The 20483-nt window shown below is 31.4% G+C and overlaps 1 protein-coding gene across 1 annotated transcript; it reads left to right on the top strand.

Moving 5' to 3' along the window:
* Nucleotides 1-1100: 1100 nt before the first annotated feature.
* Nucleotides 1101-20112, top strand: LOC139489497 (DNA polymerase beta-like). Its single transcript, XM_071275945.1, has 13 exons — nt 1101-1264; nt 7167-7291; nt 8648-8722; nt 9171-9229; nt 10120-10169; nt 11099-11150; nt 12485-12539; nt 12907-12979; nt 13372-13442; nt 13686-13772; nt 16712-16776; nt 18084-18223; nt 18822-20112. Exons 1-13 carry the CDS (start codon nt 1201-1203, stop codon nt 18911-18913), a joined length of 1008 nt encoding a protein of 335 aa, XP_071132046.1. The 5' UTR covers nt 1101-1200; the 3' UTR covers nt 18914-20112.
* The last annotated feature ends 371 nt before the right edge of the window (nt 20113-20483 follow it).

The raw sequence follows: 20483 nt of genomic DNA, 5'->3' as shown, positions 1-20483 counted from the left end.
AAACTATCAGAAAATTTAACTGATAAAAACTTTCAGGATTATTACTGCTTGAAATTTTAATTGATAAAAAAATAAACAAACTTCTATATATTTTTTCCTTGTTATAAGCGCTGCTGGATAACTCGGACTAAAACAAAATCGGCCTATAACAAAATCGGACTATAACAAAGTCGTACTATAACAAACTCGGCCTACCATTATTTATATGCAGAAATATATTGAACAATCTCGGACTACGAATAGCAGCTAGATTGCTTTTTTTTTACTTTAATAAAAAAAAAAACCAACTTTATATATTAAAATTATATACGAATTTATGAGATTATAATAAATATTTTTGGAAAAATAACCAATGTATAGAAATGTATTAAATATTTGTTGTATGAGTTGTATTTGATATGTTTAAATGAGGATAATTAACTTCTACTTGAAATAGTATTGTGATTTATTATGTTTATTGACATATAGCAGGAACAATTCTGCTGGAGATCTACAATTAATTAAATAATTTATTTTGAACATTTTTGAAGGGGATAAAAAAAATACATTAACAAGATATACTGTATATAAAAACTGCATGAGATTACTATAACAATATAGTAATCTCAGATAAAAATAAAAGTACAAAAAACTTCTCTTTAATATTAAAAAATTAAGATATTCATTTAATAAAAATTTATTCTGAGAGGGACATTATTACAATAATAATACTGAAAAGACAAATCAGAGGTGAATTTTTAATATTAAAGAGAAGTTTTTTGTACTTTTATTTTTATCTGAGATTACTATATTGTTATAGTAATCTCATGCAGTTTTTATATACAGTATATCTTGTTAATGTATTTTTTTTATCCCCTTCAAAAATGTTCAAAATAAATTATTTAATTAATTGTAGATAAAAATTAATTTCAAATTAAGAGTTGAAAATTAATTTCCAATTAAAAACAACAACCAACATTCTACTTATATTCTTCTAGTAGTCCGAGTTTGGTATAGTCCGAGTTTGTTATAGTCCGATTTTGGGAGGCCGATTATGTTTTAGTCCGAGTTTGTTATAGTCCGATTTTGTTATAGGCCGAGATATCATGTAAACGTTATAAGGGTCTGTTGATAAAAGAGAGCAGCGTTGGCACATTTTTAAACGATTTTCTTTGTTCCATTTGCAGATTGATAAGGAAAGAACCTACGTACCGTCTAGTGATGAGTAAACGGAAACATGACGACAGTGAAAACCCAAATTCAGAATATAGCAATTTCTTAATGGGTAAAACTATTTTTTTTGCAAATTATACAATAACAAGTGAACAAAATAATACACCTTCTGACCTTATCGCTAATCCCGGCTAATCCGGCCGCTTGAACTTTTGACGTCAACAACAATCACTTTTCCATTGTGCGTCAGATATTTTCTTTTATGACGTCGAAAAAAAAAAAATTGAAGGGAACCTGTGTGATATCCAGTAATGGCGGATAAATAGCCATAAGGTGTATAGGATAGGAATCTGGGTCCATTCGCCTAAATTACAATCGCTCCCATTCTTGTTTGCCCTCTTTCACGTTCACATCGTACATGTCCGCACCCTGTTTAAATTGCAATCACTCCCATTCTTGCTTGCCCTCTTTCACGTTCACATTGTACATGTTCGCACCCTGTTTAAATTACTGTCGCTCCCATTCTTGTTTGCCCTCTTTCACGTTCTCACCGTACATGTTCGCACCCTGTTTATACCCCATGCAACAAAGTTGCTAAGAATATACAGTTATGTTTTTTTACCAGTTCATCTACATCGGTCTCACTTATATTTATAGATGTAATAACACTTGTATGCAAATTTGTTCGCCATTATGTAAAATCACACAAAAGTGATTGTTGCTTGACGTCAAAAGGTGATTCGGAGTAGATCTAAAGTCATTACATGCATTAGGAGGCAAGATACAGCTAAATACCACAAGTGTAAATATGTTTATGAGCGACAACATGGACAAGAAGAATAATTAACCAACAAAATGCGACAAGAAAATTTTTTAAAGACAGAGAAAACAAATTTAGTGACAAGAAAGTTTATACTCTATTGCTTCATATAGATAGATACATATTTTTAAAGGGAAACTTCGCAAAAAAATCAAAAATTGATATTATGTCCATTCTATATAGAAATGCTCAAATTTATAGATATTAAAGTTTTATTCCGTTAGATAAGAGATCACCATCGATTTTAAATTTAGAGTATCAATTCTCTGCATTCCGCCATTTTGTTGTCTTCCCCGATTAAAAGTCCCGATATGTCTATAAACCACAAAGGACAAAAACTACAGTAACCGATGTAGTCGTAATTGCGTGTCAATATTTTGTCAATCGTACGATTGTTTTATCTGACAAATTAACTTGATACGGAAAATGTTCTTATTTTTTTTAAATGAACATGGTCTGTTGTTTTTAAACTGTTAATATTGGAATTAGGTAAAAAGTCAAAGTTGAAATCATATATATAAGTGTTCCGTGAAAATTGTTTTCGAAAATCTAATTTGTTCATAATTCTTTAAAGTAATAAACTGTTTTCAAATAAATTTTGATCTTCCCTCTTCTGATCACCAGCATGGCTAAAGGTATTACTTCCAAAGGTATTGTGAGGGGTGTGAGGTGACACGTCCAGGTATTCCAGCGATTTCCTGTCGGGCTTGCAAGTTCACGCATCGTTTCACTTCTGCAGGTATTGATCAGTGTACACGGCTGATAACATTTAACTTTCCATTTTGAACTATCAGATGTATAATATACAACTCTAACTCTGTCTTACTTGTCATTACCAAACTCATACGCTGGTTTATAAATAACATTTCTGGTGTAAAGATTATTATTCATAGAAATATAAATAATACCCAAAATATAAGATTTGATGAAATTAAAATCTATTTAAATATTTTTTCCAAGGGTGAATTTGGGAAAATGTAATATATACTCATTGTCAAAAGTGAAGGACAGATTGGAACATACCAGAAATATTGATTTAAAAAAATGTACGCACTTGCCGACGATTCGTTTATACGACTGGATAGAAAGTAACGGAACTATAGCGCAATTTAAAATATATACATGTATACATTGAACATAAGAAAAAAATATATATTTTGAATAAATAGGGGTAAAAGTGTTGTAAATAGACTAGTCCACGTATGCCAACAGTATGTAATCATCAAATGTCGATAGACTATTATAATAATATACCAGAAGAAGAAGAGAACCAATTTGATTTAAATACAGGTCGATGTATAACTTTTGCTTTGGTTCATTGAAGTTGTGGACATAGTAAAATAAGATTGTTCTCGAACAAAGGAAGGAATTCGTCATCACAATTGTTATATATGCCACTGGACGAACACTAATTATCCCGAAGGGATGTGAATATTTTGCTGGGAAACTTTTGAGTATCAAAATTTCAAATTAATTTCGGGATTTTTTTTTCTTTCTTGGTATTCAATAACAGAAAAAAGAATAAATTACTTGTCCGCTAAATAGGGGTATTCTTGTCAGATGAAAGACTTTTAGTTATATTTAAAAAATAGAGAAATATGACATTAAATTGGTTCTGTCTTTTTTTTAAACATCGTTAAAAAGATGTGTGTCTAAGGTGAACGCCACAAGAACCCTGTAATACTAGTACGAGAGTATAGCATGTAAACATTCCTTCTCAATAATATGGTTGTATTGGAAATCTTTTCATACAGATTGACAACTCATTGTCCGATATGCATGTAATATTTGCCACATGACGCCCATAGTTCTTTCTATACATCATCTTATTCTTTGATATTGCTGTCAACATCGATGGTTCACACCCAAACAAAATGGGAGTAATGAACCTTCAGAGCTTCTCCGTGTTATACACTTGTGAAATATATAGACGAAATTTCTGTATTGAAATGAATATACATGTACATCTCACAAACAGGATTTTCAAATAATGATTTTGAGTAATCACCTTACAAACCAATATCAACGTATGGCAAGATATAACCATGAAGGAATTTAGTTTTTGTCAGACACCAGAACTCATCACTTTCATAAACGTATACGTATATATGCGGAAAAAAAGTCACGGGAAATAAAGTCACAAAATCACTAGGAAAAAAAGTCACAGGAAAAAAAGTCACAAGAAAAAAAGTCACAGGAAAAAAAGTCACAATATTTTTTAGTAAAATTATTTATCAGAAGTATGTTGGAATGCACATGAAAAGGTAACTATGTACATGTATGCAATAAATGATTCAACTGGAGTTCTTGAATGCATAGAAAAAAAGCCATAATATACTTGTATCAGATTACTTACTCTTAGTGGTAAAGTTTAATCTTTGAAAACCATAAAGGAAGTATATATAAACTAATAAAAGCGTAATATAATATGTTCTTTTTTTCAAAATTGACTTTTTATCAAACAGGGAAAGCTGATTGTTTCCTTTCATTTAATATTGAGCTTAAGTTGTATTTCATTGGTATGACTTCCTACGAAGACAGGAAGTGGCAGGTCTACAAAAGGGGGAAGGTGTCACAAGAAGCCACACATCAATATCAACAGTCCCTGTTAGTATTAATGGCAATGAGTTGTTTGTTTAACACTGAATTGAAGGAATAATACTTTATCTTCAAAAATCAAAATAACTTGTGATCAAGTCATATACTGAACTTCTAACTTGAATTCAAATTGAAGGAAATTGGTGCTGTTTAACTCACATCTCTTTCATTTCATAAGAGATATAAAACAAAAATAATTACAACAAATCCTTGAAAACATGCATGTATCAATAGTACACCAGCATGTACACGTTTCATTTTAATGTTTTGCGATTTATATCTAAATTTCCAAAGCTAGTCGTATAAAATGAATTAAAAAATGTCCATTTCCATACAAATATTTATTGGGAATGTTTTCCAATATATTCATATATATGTGCGACCATATGACCATTTCAATTAAAAAAATATATTTGGAAAGTTTCTCCTATTAATACATGTATGTGCAGATCATGTGACTATTTCATACAAAAAATATATATTGTGACTTTTTTTCCTGTGACTTTTTTTCCTGTGACCTTTTTTCCTGTGACTTTTTTTCCATGACTTTTTTTCCGTGACTTTTTTTCCTGTGACTTTTTTTCCTACATTCATATAATATATGCATACAATTTCAAATATCAAGAACAAGCGGTTGATGTCGATAGTCCGTTTTCCAACTGTTCGAGTTAGACATGTCACTTGTTCATTCTTGAAAGCCTTCATATTCGCCGTCTAACGATGGGAACTGTTTCTGATTGTGTTGATTATTAATGCTTGTATGGTAATTCTGTCGTTTATCTGTACAAGCGGTTGCATTTCCTCTCCTTTCCCAACAAACAAACGAACGAAACGCTACTAGTCTGCTTTCTCTGGAGCTCATCCTCAATGGCTCTTATACGTCAGGAAACTTACATGTATACTAATAATGATTGTTTCAAGAACAACGATGTATGGACGAACTATTCTAAATTCGTCAATATCAGTTATGCATGACTAAGATATAACTTTTATTACAACTACTGTATGACTTATTTGGATTAATGACGGCTATCATATTCAACATTGCACAAATATTATCATAGAATTAAAAAAAAATCCTCAAAAATCCTTAAAAAAAATAATGCCTTAGCTTAGATAATTGGTATTTTTTCACAAAAAGTTCGTGTAAATGATTGTCAAATGAATTTAATTATGTAAGAATAAAATGTTAAAAAGAAACTAAAAAAAACAAACATGTATGTTGTATTTTTTTGTCAATTAAAAACTTTAAAATTGCAATAGTTTTATTAGCATTTAAACACAGCCACATTTGAATACAAGTTAAGAAATTCCGGTAAAGTCAATGATATCAAACAGATGTACGATGGTATATCAAATTGGGTAATATTGCATTTAGTTTTTATTAAAGATTAAAACTACTAATTTTTACTTCATATTTGAATCTTTACGCCAATTGCCGCTAAGAAAGTAATCAAAAATTGTTTCCTTTTATTTTTATACATTTTCGGATTTACGAATCTGAATTTTATTTTCAATTAATTTACACAATTTAATTATTGAATCTTTATTCTCATCGTGTATTAAATCTAAGTGTATTAACATCGTGACATCATACTCTTTCTAATCCTTTCTGTTTATCCTTTCCAAATAACAACATTTATACCGGTGTACGCTTGAACTCACACCTGCGGCTAAATAGCTACAAGGTAAACGAATTGACCTCAAGCCGAGAAAAATACAGTGACCTTTACAAAATAATATACACACTCTGCTCACACATTAGTTGCATTGAAATGATTATCAAAACAACAACGATAAATAGAACTGAAATATTTTCAGTTCAATATCAGTAAAAATGTTCAATAAATATTTTATGAATAAAATCTCAACAATAATTAATTAAATTTATTCAAAAACATTTACTAGAGATAATTTTATAGGAGTTTAATTCAATCAATACAAAAACGGTATATGCATATTCATTTTCGTTCATTATTATATTGTGGTTAATAACTACGACCATTCGTCAGCTGTGCGCTTTTAATTACGTATATTGTCGATAAGCTATAAGAGTTAAACAGATTTTATTTTTTCCCAGAATTCAATAAATCGGGCTAATACGTCACGACCCACTCGAGAATTCAACCAAAAAAGTTACAGATACTTGATTTTCTCCGTTATTAGAAGGAATATAAATTTAAAACTTTGCAAATGTGTTTTTTATGTTAAGATGAACATAATTAGATGATAAGTAAAAAATTGCAGAATTTCCCTTTAACTCCAACGCGTCGCTAGTAAAATAAATTTGCCTCCATCAAATCACCGATTGATGCTGTCAGACGTCAGAGCTTAAAATACAATACAGGTATCTCCTAAATAGCTATAAAAGAATTGTGATAAAAAGGGCAAAACAATTCAAAAGAAAAAGGAACTTAAAGGAAACAGTTGTTTTAATTTGACTTTGATGTGGTTGGAGGAGAGTTGATCAATCAATAGTTATTAGTTTCTACAAGATTTTTTTTTAAGCTTTTGCATTATATTTACTTACTTCACTAAATGAAGTTATTTTGTAATTGAATAGCTAATATTACTATTTATAACTGTATAATTTTAGAGCTGGCTAACTATGAAAAAAATGTGAACAGACAGATGCACAAATTCAATGCCTATCGAAAAGCTGCTGCTGCTATAGCAAAACACCCTACACAAATAAAGACTGGAGCAGAGGCACAGAAACTAGTGAGTATATTCCAGTATAATAATGTAAATGGAGGAGAGACTCAGAAATAATTGAGATTACCATGTTTACTGTGTGCAAATGAAGTAGATAAAGTAGATAAAGGGGGAATAAAGGGTACATAAATTGTGATCTAAGCCGTCTTAACTGCTAGTAGTCTGTTGTTATTTATGTATTACTGTCATTTTGTTTATTTTCTTTATAAACTAGATTGTGCCTGATATTCATAATACTAAACAGGATTGTGCCTGATATTCATAAGATGAAGACATAATCTTTCAATCAGTTTAATTGAAGTCTGGAGCTGACATGTCAGTTAACTGCTAGTAGTCTGTTGTTATTTATGTATTATTTGTCATTTTGTTTTATTTTCTTTAGTTACATCTTCTGACATCAGACTCGGACTTCTCTTGAACTGAATTTTAATGTGCGTATTGTTATGCGTTTACTTTTCTACATTGGCTAGAGGTATAAGGGGAGGGTTGAGATCTCACAAACATGTGTAACCCCGCCTCATTTTTGCGCCTGTCCCAAGTCAGGAGCCTCTGGCCTTTGTTAGTCTTGTATTATTTTAATTTTAGTTTCTTGTGTACAATTTGGAAATTAGTATGGCGTTCATTATCACTGGATTAGTATATATTTGTTTAGGGGCCAGCTGAAGGACGCCTCCGGGTGCGGGAATTTCTCGCTACATTGAAGACCTGTTGGTGACCTTCTGCTGTTGTTTTTTATTTGGTCGGGTTGTTGTCTCTTTGACACATTCCCCATTTCCATTCTCAATTTTATTTAGCAGTAACTTATAGATACATGATTATATGAGCAGATGCATTATGCATCTTATGCTGTAGATCCCCCCCCCCTAAAAAAAGTATGCCTAGTATTATGTAATTCTAAAAATCATTGACACCTGTTTGTAGATGGTATTTTTGGAATTAGAAGTTCCTGGTGCAATTAAGTACATGCATGTAAATATGTCAACTGAAATATCATGCATCTATGAAAAAGTGTCAATTACTTTCTTCATCCTCTCTAGAATCATTGTCTAACAGATGTTCATAAACCCAAAAGTATTGGAAGCACAGACAAATCAAACCAGTATGGTTTACTTTTGAAAGACTGTTGTGAATATAGGTTAAGAGACATTAGAACGTTATGTAATGTAATTGTTTCCGTACTTTCGCACACACTATTGTTAATGTAACGTAACGTTATTGTTAATTGTTACGTATCTATTTATCTTACAATCATAAAGTATCTCAACTAGCAAGACGTTATTTTCTTCCACAAGTATTACAAAGTTAATACCCTCAAGATAATAACATTACTTATAATGTATAATGTATGTACATGTATTACAGGATGGAGTTGGAGCAAAGATTGCTAAAAAGTTAGATGAATTTATAGGAACTGGAAAACTAGAAAAATTAGAAAAGGTAAATGACATGTTTTGTTTTTCATTTTAAATTGATTCACACTTATTTTATATTTGAAATTTGACAACTGTATGGGAAACTCAGTGAAGCATTACAAATGATGACATAAAAACCAGTGGTGGATCCAAAAGGGGGGGGTCTATGGGGGTTGGACCCCCCCCTTTTTAAATGGCTGGATCTGCCCCTGAATACTGTGTGCCATTACTTTATTTGTATGCTCCTGCCATAGTAGCATCAAATCTATTTCCCCCCTTCTTTTTAAATAAATCAGCAGAGTATTTAGACACTTGATTATTTTGACTTTGCTTGAGTATTTTAAGCATATATGTGTATTTCTAATTGTTAACTTAACCCTGCTATTTGCTTTATAAATCTAAGCATAGCTGCTGAACTTCCTTTTGGGACAATACTAATAGTTAATGACAAAATTTTCTTTGTTTCCTTTCAGATAAGAGCAAACAGTACAAATACGGCTATAAATGAATTGATCAAAGTAACAGGTATTGGGTAAGTAAGCCTTCAAAAATCTTCAAATAAATGTTCTATTTGTTCCAAGAAAAACTGTGTACCACTTGTAGTCAAAATGATGTGTAACATGGCCTTTTTCATAGCTTATTGAAACACTTTATCTTTTGTTCCCTGCTGATAACCAAAAACATGTACATTATTACAAAATTTCTGATATTGGTAAATGTTCAAAATTCAATTTGGCTGAAATTAGGTATCTCATTTCAGTCACTTGTATTCAAATCAGTCACTGCTTTTCCCAGACCCTTATTCTTACCGTTGTACAGCACATCTGATTTTAGCTATCAAGTTAGAATATTGGTTGATATTACAGTATCAAAAGAGAGGGGCAAAAGATATCAGAGGAACATTCAAACTCATATAAAATATAAATGAACTGACATGGCTAAAAAAGAAAAAGTTGAACAGACAAACAATAGTACACAAAACACAACATATAAAATAAATACTAAGCAACACGAACCTCACCAAAAACTAGGGGTGATCTCAGGTGCTCCATTACTGGAAGAAATTTGTCTTATTTTTTTGAAGTTCAGTTACTATACAATCAGATTTAGGTAGCAAACACTTCCAATCAAATTTTACACTATGCACATGCAGTTCTTTAATTACCTGCTACTGTGTATTCATTATTACCGGTATATGTCGGATATTACTTTTGTTGATTTCGTGGATACAGGTGAACCACGAAATCAAATGTTCAACGAATGACATACATGTATTTTCTATAGGATAGAATGCAGAGCTTGACAAAACGACAAAATCAAATATCAATGGCCATGCAATTTTTCCTTAATCCACGAAAATAAATGAATTCACAGTATCTATTAAGGAAAACATTTATGATTGGTTACATTTTTATTTTACAGCCCAGCAGCAGCTCAGAAATTTGTACAAGAAGGAATTAAATCAATAGAAGGTAGATTTCTAACATGGCAAGTGTATTCAAATGATTTTGCCAACTTAGTATTTGTAGAATTTATCATGATTTATTTCTGGTCTGTTTAGAGGTTTAATCCAATATTTGTGTTTTAAGTTACATGATGTGCTCAAGCTTTTATAGAATACGTAAACTTGTGCTGCCTCACTAATACGTGCCTCATATCTTCTTCTCTTTTTCATTGCTTTTAAGACAGGATATCTAACAAGAAATAACTGTGTATAACAAAATGTTTTTGTAATTTTATCCTGGATTGTTTGATACAAGAAAAACTTTCAATGATTGTTACAATATACACATCAAACAGTATTATTAAGTATTAGAATAAAAAGATGTGGTACAGTGTATGATTGCAAATGAGACAACTATGATGTGGATATGAGCAACTGTAGGTCACCATACAGCCTCCAACAATGAGCAAAAACCAAATCATATTATAAGCTTTAAAGCCATTACAAAATGCAAAACAATTGTAATTACGAACACTTGGCATGATTTATGCTAAAGCAATACAGAGTAATTGAAACCCATTGTGACAGACCACTTATGAAATAACTGTATTGTATTTTAAGCTCCGACAGCATCGATTGGTGATTTGATGGTCGCATATTAAGTTTACTGGCAACACATTAGCTCCATCTAGGCACATAAAGAATGTGACAGGTTTAAACATGTTTGCAAACCCTCAACCCTAAAAAACACCTTGGAAACTGGTGCAACAACACTACATAGCACAAACTAAAGAAAAACATATTTAGTTTCGTTTAAGTTTATCAATACCAAATTCAGTGGAAGTCTGTTTTTGTACAAGAACCAAAAAATACATTTGGCAATTTATTTCACCTCTATAATGGTTTCGGAAGTTTTTAACATTAAGCAAATGAAAAGTAATGATTGTTTTATTTTAGACTTGAGAAAAAACACAGATAAACTAAATCATCATCAGCAGATTGGTCTGAAGTAAGTAGCATTAATATGTAAGAAAAAGACAGTTCATTATTAATTTGAGATATATAGATTCCATCACTGCAGCAAGGGTTTTACCATATTTCTTGACTCGAGACAGTTATGCTTTAATGTTTAAAGGGTAAGGCTAGCAGAGCTTTTTAAATAATTAAAATTTAACTGTTGAGAGTTGAGAAATATCGTTATACACGAATTATAGTGATGGAATCTGTTTTTAGGATTTTTACACCACACCTACAATAGTAGAGGGGCATTATGTTATCTGATCTGTGTGTCCATTTGTCGTTCGTTTGTTCATCCGTCTGTCCCACTTCAGATAAAGGTTTTGGTGAAGGTAGTTTTTGATGAAGTTGAAGTCCAATCAATTTGAAACTTAGTACTCATGTCAATATGATATGATCTTTCAAATTTTAATGCCAAATTAGAGTTTTTACCCCAATTTCCACTGAACATAGAAAATGATAATGTGAGTGGGACATCCTCATGATCCTTGTATTATGGACACATTTTTGTTATCCTTACCTTTCAAAGATTTGTAGAAAGTTGTGTTCTTTAAATGTAATGGCATCAGGCATGGTAGAATTTTTTCAAGACGTCATAATAGGAAATTCAGAAGTAATCAAGAAAATACAAAGTCATTATTAAATTTTGACCAATCATTTGCTGAGAACAGATATTTCACTTATGATGAGAAATATTTTTCTCACACTGCTAAAGAAATGAGAAAATAGCACAAAAATTAGAGAAAATTACAATATCTTTCTACTTCTGAAAAAAAAAGGTTTCTTATTTTGGACATTTGGATTTATGTTCAACTATTAACTATTATTATATCAATAAAACTGATTTATCTTAATTTCCCATTGTGATAAATTCTAATTATCTCCCATGTGAAATAACTAGTTTATTTCCTCTCTCCAGATTTTCACCCTCTTTTAATTCTGCTAAAGATCAAACTGATAAAATCTTATTGCTAATGATGAAACACACCATCGGTAAATCTATACTGCTAAATTTAAGTTTTGTATACACACTTTTTTTTACATTGTTTATTTATGTCTGTCATAGTTTACAGATATAGCACATTTCAATATGAAGCATACCACATCGAGAATACAGGACAATAATTGTGTATGTGAATAATATTGATATCAGTTTTACATTCCAATTTTATTTTGTCCTTCTATAACTTTCAATCAGACTCAGACAGTGATATAATTAAGTAATTACCAGTTTTAAGAACTAAAACAGTAGCAATGAATTAATTATTTTATAAGCACAGAACATCTGTCAAAGATTTAGTTTTAAATATCTAAATTCTTTTTCAGACATTTTGAAGATTTTGAAACCAGAATTCCAAGAAAAGAGATGTTAGAACTTCAGGTATTGACAGAGCATACCCAGTTTCTTTATCTTGTATAACATTGACTCATCATAATTGTTGGGGGTTGTTGCAGCACTGATGATGTTCATATAAGTATTTACATGATTGGAAGAATAAGGGAGATAATTGACTGTATTTAGGCAAGCTTAATTAGGTCAGCATGACATATATTTCAGACTTGTTTTACTAATATATTTAACAACATTTAGGAATATGTTAATCAATTAAATTCTTCCTAGTTAATATGTTTTAAGGTTAACTACAACCAATTCACAAATGTCATTTATAGGCTTTAGGTCTTCATAAGTTTTGTTGTTGATAACAGATTTTTTTACAAATTAAAAATGACAAGCAACTATTTTACAGGATCTTGCATTGCGAGAAATTCATAAACTAGACACAGAATATAATGCTGAAATATGTGGCAGTTTTAGAAGAGGTCAGTAACAATTATGTTATAAATATGTGATCAGGGGTAATATTAGTATATACCGGTATTCAACAATTAAATATCTAAAGGATAAAGGTTTGACAACAAGGGGTCAAAGTATGAAGCATGATTACTAGCTGAAATTGTTTATACAGAAATAAGATAAATATTGCAATTTACATCTGTTTTAACCTTTGTTTAGAACAAGTAATGGTTTTTGTGTTAAGTTAAAGAAGAGAATAAATTACAGATAGATGAACAACATCAAAAATTTGATATGGTTTCATCCTCATGGTCTATACAACTCGGACATACAATGAAACCTTCAAGCAGATATATCTTGTAATAGCTAAAATTTTACAGTAAACTGATAAATGTTTTGATCTTTTGATTATTTGTAGGTGCAGAGACTAGTGGTGATATAGACGTACTGTTGACACATCCATCATTTACATCAACTTCTAAGAAAAAGGTAGGTTATACTTAAGTACAGATGTTTGTTAAAATTTCCCAAAATCAATTTGATTTCTTATTGAATTACATTTGTTAATGTTATTTAGAGTGTTGAGTGGAATAAATTATTACTCATTGTCAGTATAATATTTTTAGGAATTACATATATAAATGGTATTTTGAGTTATAGATCAATTAAATTATTAACTGAGATTAATATAATAGATAAAAAGGCAAATAAAATTTTCTGCTTTTTTTCCAGCCAAAATGTCTTCATGATGTAGTTAAACAATTTGAAGAAGTAGGCTTTATAACAGATTCATTATCACATGGGGATGCTAAATTTATGGTAAGTCACAATCTATTTTCAGTTTTCAATTGATGATGGTTTTGAGTTAAAAAAACAAACTTTCTCATAAACTAATCGTTTATTTTAAAACCAAGCAATGTGACTAAGAGTACTTTTGGTATCACTTGGTGTAATTTTCAACAATTTTTTTTTATAAATAACTTAATATTCTAATTATATATTATACTTTATAAAACATACAACATTCTTTAAGGAATGGTCCGAGTTCCTAGATGGGCTTGTTGTCATACCAAACAAGTTGCTTATTACGGGCGATCTTAACTTTCACCTGGATAATGTGAATGTGAACGATACTCGGAAATTCAATGAAACTCCGTCCATGGACTGGTACAACATGTCCAAGGACCAACACACAATAAGGGTCACACACTTGATGTCGTTATAACAAGGGACAACAGCACAATTGTGCAAACATCTCCATCCATTAAGGACCCATGTCTATTCGATCAGAATGGTAATTTTTCCTTGCTTTGTTTACATCATTGAAGATCTAAAAGCCCCCAAAACAACAACATACCGTGTCTTATCGCAAATTTAGTGACATCAAAACAATCAGTTCAATCATCGATAGGCATGCACCATTAAAATAGTGGAACATCATAATGCGTCCTAACATTGAGTGGTATACAGACGAACTTCGCTTAGCTAAGAGAGACATGCAGAAATTGAATTTGACAGTTCATCGTCAAATATTTCATAATACCTGTCTGAAAGCAAGCAAGCTTCTCCTTAAATCCAAGAAGGACTATTTTTCAACAAAAATATCTGAGATAGAACATGCATCATTTGACAAATGACAAATCATACTACCTTCGCATAATGATGAAAAAATTCTGGCTGACAAATTTTGTGAATTTTTTGTTGGAAAAATAAGTGCCATTCGTGACAATCTCACGGCTAAGAATGATGCATCAAGTTACAACCGTGATACAATGAGAGCTGATATAAAATTTGAAGGTAAACCATTATGATCGTTATCGCCAGTTTCAAATGACCTTGAAATTATCTTTGCTGCTCCAACAAAGTCTTGCAAACTTGATCCGTTACCAACTAAACTTCTTAAGCCTTGTGTGGATCATTTGTTGCCGTCAATCACAGATAAAGTCAACAGGTCGCTATCAGAACAATGTGTACCACTGTCGTTCAAACAAGCTGTTGTGAGACCATTACTTATGAAACCAAGTCTAGATAAAGAGATGCTCAAAAACTACCGACCAGTCTCCAACTTACCTTTCATTTCAAAGACACTGGAAAAGGTTGTCGACATTTGACTGGAAAATCACATGAATTCACATTCTCTACATGATAGTGTTCAGTCAGCCTACCGTACATGTCATTCCACGGAAACTGCTCTCTTACGTGTTCATCACGGTATTGCCTATGCACTAGATAATAACTGTTGTGCCATTTTTCTCATGCTCGATCTATCGGCCGCTTTTGATACCATTGACCATCAGATTCTTTTTGATCCTTTGGAATATTCTTTTAGCATTACCGGAGATGCTTTGCTATGGTTACAATCGTATCTTATGAACAGGACTCAACGATATCAAACTCGATTTTGGTGTACCGCAGGGCTCGGTCTTAGGGCCGAAACTATATTGTATTTTTGCAAAACCAGTAGGCGAAATTTGTAGGCGCCACCGAATGTCATACCATTCGTACGCAGACGATACTCAGGTTTATCAAATCATAAGACCGAAAGGAGACTGGTGCGATCTGTGCAAACGCGTAGAAAAATGTTTGTCTGATATTGGTGATTGGATGAGTGCCAACATGCCGAAACTTAATGAAGACAAGACAGAATTAATAATCTTTGCACCAAAACATCAATTGAAGCACTCACAGATTTTTGTCTGACATTTGACGGAACAGTGTAAAGCGACGTTTCTTGTGTGAAAAATCTGGGAATGTACTTTGATAAAACCATCAGTATGGAACATCAAGCCAGTGCGCTTACTAGGCTTGTTTTTACCAAATTCGGAATATTGGTCGAATTCGATCTTTAATTTCAGTTGAAGCCTTTAGTAGTGTGCTCCCTAGTTACATCAAGGCTGGACTATGGCAATGCATTGCTGTACGGTTCTAACACCAACATTATCAGTAAATTGCAGCGGGTCCAAAATACAGCAGCACGTTTGATAACACGAAAAAGGAAATTTGACTCAATTACGCCTGTTTTAATATCGTTACACTGGCTACCCATACATTACTGTTGCCAATATAAACTTCTTTTATATGTGTACAAAGCACAGCATGGCAAGGCTCCTAGTTACCTTTAAAATTTAATTACGCCATACCAGCCAAGTAGATCCCTCAGGTCCGAAATTAGTATGCTCCTACATCCTCCAAATGACTTTCGAACGAAAAGCTACGGTGAGAGGTGTTTTGATAAGGCTGCACCTACACTCTGGAATAATTTGCCATCGTATTTGCGGAGTGTAAACTCTTTAGATATTTTTAAAAAACAACTCAAGACTCATTTATTTCGGACTGCTTTTAAGGATTTCTTGTAGATTTTATATACTTTTAATCGACTGCATTAATTTTAGACAGTTTTGTATATTTTAGGGTACATGCATTTTTCATTTCTTTTTTCTTTTTTTTAAGTATCTTATAAATTTTTATATGCTTATTTGATTCTTTGTAATCTGTGTTTTTATGTATTTTTGTATTTACATTTTTTTTAAATGTGAAGCGCTTAGAGTGATTTTTGTTATTATATAATGCACTCTATAAATATTGTATTTATTTATTTATTATAACATTTAGTGAAGAGAGTAACATTACAGTGGTTAAAAATAAAAATAAGTCCAGATTGATCATATAGAGGTTCAATGGAATAGGATGTACATGTACTGGTTTTTCATGCTACTGGGTTTGTTTACTACCGTACTCTATTTCTCTTATATCCATAGGGTGTGTGCATACTGAAGAAGAAGGATGGTGGTGAGGAGCCTAAATACAGGAGAATTGACATCAGGTAAGTGAAAGAAGTATAAATGATCATACATATAGTTAGACAATATACATATAGTGTCTTGAAATATGAAATTTATTTGTATGAGGCTTAGAAACGGGAAAATGCGAGGTTCTACCGAGCATTTTCCCGTTTCGTGCCGAATACAAATAAATTTCATATTTCAAGACACTATACGTATATTGTTTTTATACTAAAATCGATAAAAAAATATGAAAAATATGAAACAAATATTATTAAAAAAAAGTGTTTGGAATTTCCCCCTTGGGGTACCATTTTGGGGTATTTCCCTATGAGCGTAGTCTAGGCGGTAAGCATAAACAATTTAAGGAATTAGAAAGGGAAAATGAATTTAATTAATAACATTTGATAAACATGGTATATAAATTACCAATTTGAAGACATAACAGGTTTAAATTCATAAAAGTTTGACCATTGTTACTACACGTTGTCATGGTTGTGACGTGACGTTGTAAGTAGGCGGGGCTTATAGGTGAGTTGAGGTCATTGACGTATAAAGTTAACGTTTATACGTATAGCTTTATCTGTATAGTAAAATAGCTGATTGCAGTATAAAGTATTTTGTCATGATGTTAAGCGACTAACAATCCATCAATACATAGTGAATAATGGCATCTTTGTTTTTGATATCAGCAAGAATATCAAGCAAGCCCACTAAGGTGAGCTAATTAAGTCGGTAGCTAAAACTAAAATATAATTTTCTTTTTATCAACAATTTGTCCTAACTGCATGTTATTTTGTTGTTCAGAATATGAAATAAAACAAAATGCTTAGTAAAACTATTTAACGCATACAAAACGTTTTCAAGGTTGTTCGGTTGTTTGAATGCAGAATGTATTTCATTGATAAATTGATGCAGATTGACATGAAAATTTGACGTTGCTGTATTGCCATGTGACGTCATTGCCTTATATTTTTGACTTTCTGAAGTCCTGTCCATGAGAAAGAAAAAATTAAGGCAGTTAGATTAAAGGGAAAATGTACAAATTGCTGATTATTATAAATATTACTTGACTTTTTTTACAGAAATGAAATATACCTTAATAAAGTATTTTGAAAGATAACCTAATTTAAGTCTTCAGCTCAATATATTAAAGACAGTTCATTCAAATCTGTTGTTTTTTTCTTTCTCTACAATTTTATGAATAAGAATCATTTGAAGATTTAAAAAAAATTATAACAGGTCATTTCTGGATTATATCATTATATTATATTGTGTATATTTTCATTAATTTTTTTTTATGTAAGAATGGAAAATTACAACACATCATAGGTTTGTTTTATTTTAGATTGATTCCCTTTGACCAGTATTATTGTGCATTGCTGTATTTTACTGGCAGTGACGTTTTCAACAAGAACATGAGAGCACATGCTTTAGAGAAAGGTTTTACACTAAATGAATATACTCTTAGGCCACTAGGTAGTACAGGTAAGACTTCAGTAAATAAATAAACTGCTGATTAAACTGATAAATCATATGCAAAAACACTTAATGTAAGCATCAAAAGAGGAACATGAATTATCTGTGATTAAAGAGTAAACAACCAGTAGCAATGAAGAATATTTGTCTTTGCCCTATAAGTCATAGTCTAGTGCCTATCAGACTGAGTTTACATGTTGAAGTTGGTGATCAGGTCACATTTAGAGGATCTACTATTGGCAAATCATTGATGTTTGGTAGACATTTGTGTAAGCATTGACACACAATATGTATGAATAAGGCACAAACATAGATAGACATTTTCAAGTTCCTCTTCTAAATATATAATTATGAAACTGTATCTCTTATTCTTTATGGATGCTGGATAGGCACCAAGAGAGACTTAAAGTTCTTTGTAATTGAATGAATCACTTCACCTACTTGTTTTACTATTGGGAAAGATATAATATGGTGTAGATACAAACATCTTATCAAATACAAAATCTACTAGGAAAATAAGTACATGTATAATTTTTACTTTATATGGAAGAACTAGTTATATTATATTAGATAATTTTTATCTACTTAACTTTTATTTTTTTAACAGGAACTCCAGGAGAACCTCTTCCAATAACTTCTGAAGAAGATATCTTTGACTATTTAGAATATGAATATAAAAAACCATGTGACAGGAAATAACAGTGTAGATACTTACAACGCAATTGTGACCAAATACCTTAACCACATACTTGATGAATGAATGATATGGTATAAACAGAAGATTCCCCAAAAAACTTTAAAACCCTCCCTCAAATGTCTTTATTGGAGCATGATTAAGAGGCTTTGTTGCTTAAGTTTTCTGATTTATGAGGTTCTTATATGTATATTTATACTTCGACTGTGCAGTGAATGTAGAATTCTTATTACATTTATTATGGTGCTGTGTTCATGATTATTTATCATATTCACTTTTCAATCATCATTGTCCATTGTCATTTTCTGCATCTACAACATAAACAATGAGTTAAAAAAAGTGGGGTAGATACCAAGAAAGCAATCTAAAGCCATACATTATAGAAAGATAGTTAGACAAACAAACAATAGTCTACATAATGGTAAACTACATTTACCATAATCAAACCCCACCTAAACCTAGAGCTAATCTCAGGTGATCACGGAGGGTAAACAGTTCCATTGAAGTCATAAATCCATCTTCTTGATGATCATAAGTAGCACATTTAAGTTGACAACCTTATTGTGTCATTAGATTAAATTGAAAGCTTCTTACCATATTGCAATCTTTTCCTAAATTAAAATCCAGTCATGAGTGTCAAAATCATTGCTGTGTGACTGACTGTTAAACTGATATAATGCTTTACAAAGAATTTCATTTTAAAAATAAATAAAATTGAGAATGGAAATGGGGAATGTGTCAAAGAGACAACAACCCAACCATAGAGAAGACAACAGCAGAAGGTCACCAACAGGTCTTCAATGCAGCGAGAAATTGCAAAAATATTCCACTGCAGGTTGTATATTTTAAAAAGAATTCCCTTTCATTAATAAACAATCACCAGGTTGTATATGTTTTACTTTTCATATTATTAGGCAGCAAAGTTAAATAAATATGTGTGCATGTTGTTTTCAGTTGTGTATGTTGTTGTTTGTTTGTTATGTTGAATGTATGATATCAGTGGCGGATCCAGAACTTTTCCTAAGGGGGGGGGGGGGCGCTCGCTCCAGTCATGCTTCAATGATTCCCTATACAATCAACCAAATTTTTCCCACGAAAAGGGGGGGGGGGGGGGGCAGGGCCCCCCTGGATCCACCTATGTGATATCATACATGTCTATTTAAGTTTATAATAACTTTTTATATGAAATAAATGTTCAAAAATAGATTTATCTTGAATATATATAGTTGATGTTCTTTACCTATTCAGGTATAGAAAGTTCAGTATTTAAGAAAATTGCTGCAATTCCATTTTACTCCAGACATATAACATCACAGTACCCAAATTGCACCTATTCAACAAAAATAGCTGTGGAAATCTTACAAGTTTTCTTTGAGACTAAACCATTTGTAATTTTATGATTGGACACTTTATCTGTCTTTCAACATAGGTAAACATGTTTTGTTATACACAAAACATTCACAGTATTTATAAACAGATGAACCATTCACCAAAAAAGTTAAATCTGCGGAAACGTTGTCATGCGACATTCACAAAAAGTCATCTTTTAAAAATGAGCAAATAAAATATGTTACA

This window comes from Mytilus edulis, chromosome 9 (assembly GCF_963676685.1).
Source record: "Mytilus edulis chromosome 9, xbMytEdul2.2, whole genome shotgun sequence".
NCBI classification, from domain to species: domain Eukaryota; kingdom Metazoa; phylum Mollusca; class Bivalvia; order Mytilida; family Mytilidae; genus Mytilus; species Mytilus edulis.
Note: the sequence above shows the minus strand (reverse complement) of the source record. Positions and strands in the feature narration are given on the sequence as shown.

Coding starts and splice junctions, on each gene's coding strand:
- LOC139489497 (XM_071275945.1), top strand. CDS start 1,201: ATGAGTAAACGGAAACATGACGACAGTGAAAACCCAAATTCAGAATAT. Junction 10,170..11,098: donor AGGAATTAAATCAATAGAAG/GTAGATTTCTAA, acceptor GTTTTATTTTAG/ACTTGAGAAAAAACACAGAT. Junction 13,443..13,685: donor CATCAACTTCTAAGAAAAAG/GTAGGTTATACT, acceptor CTTTTTTTCCAG/CCAAAATGTCTTCATGATGT.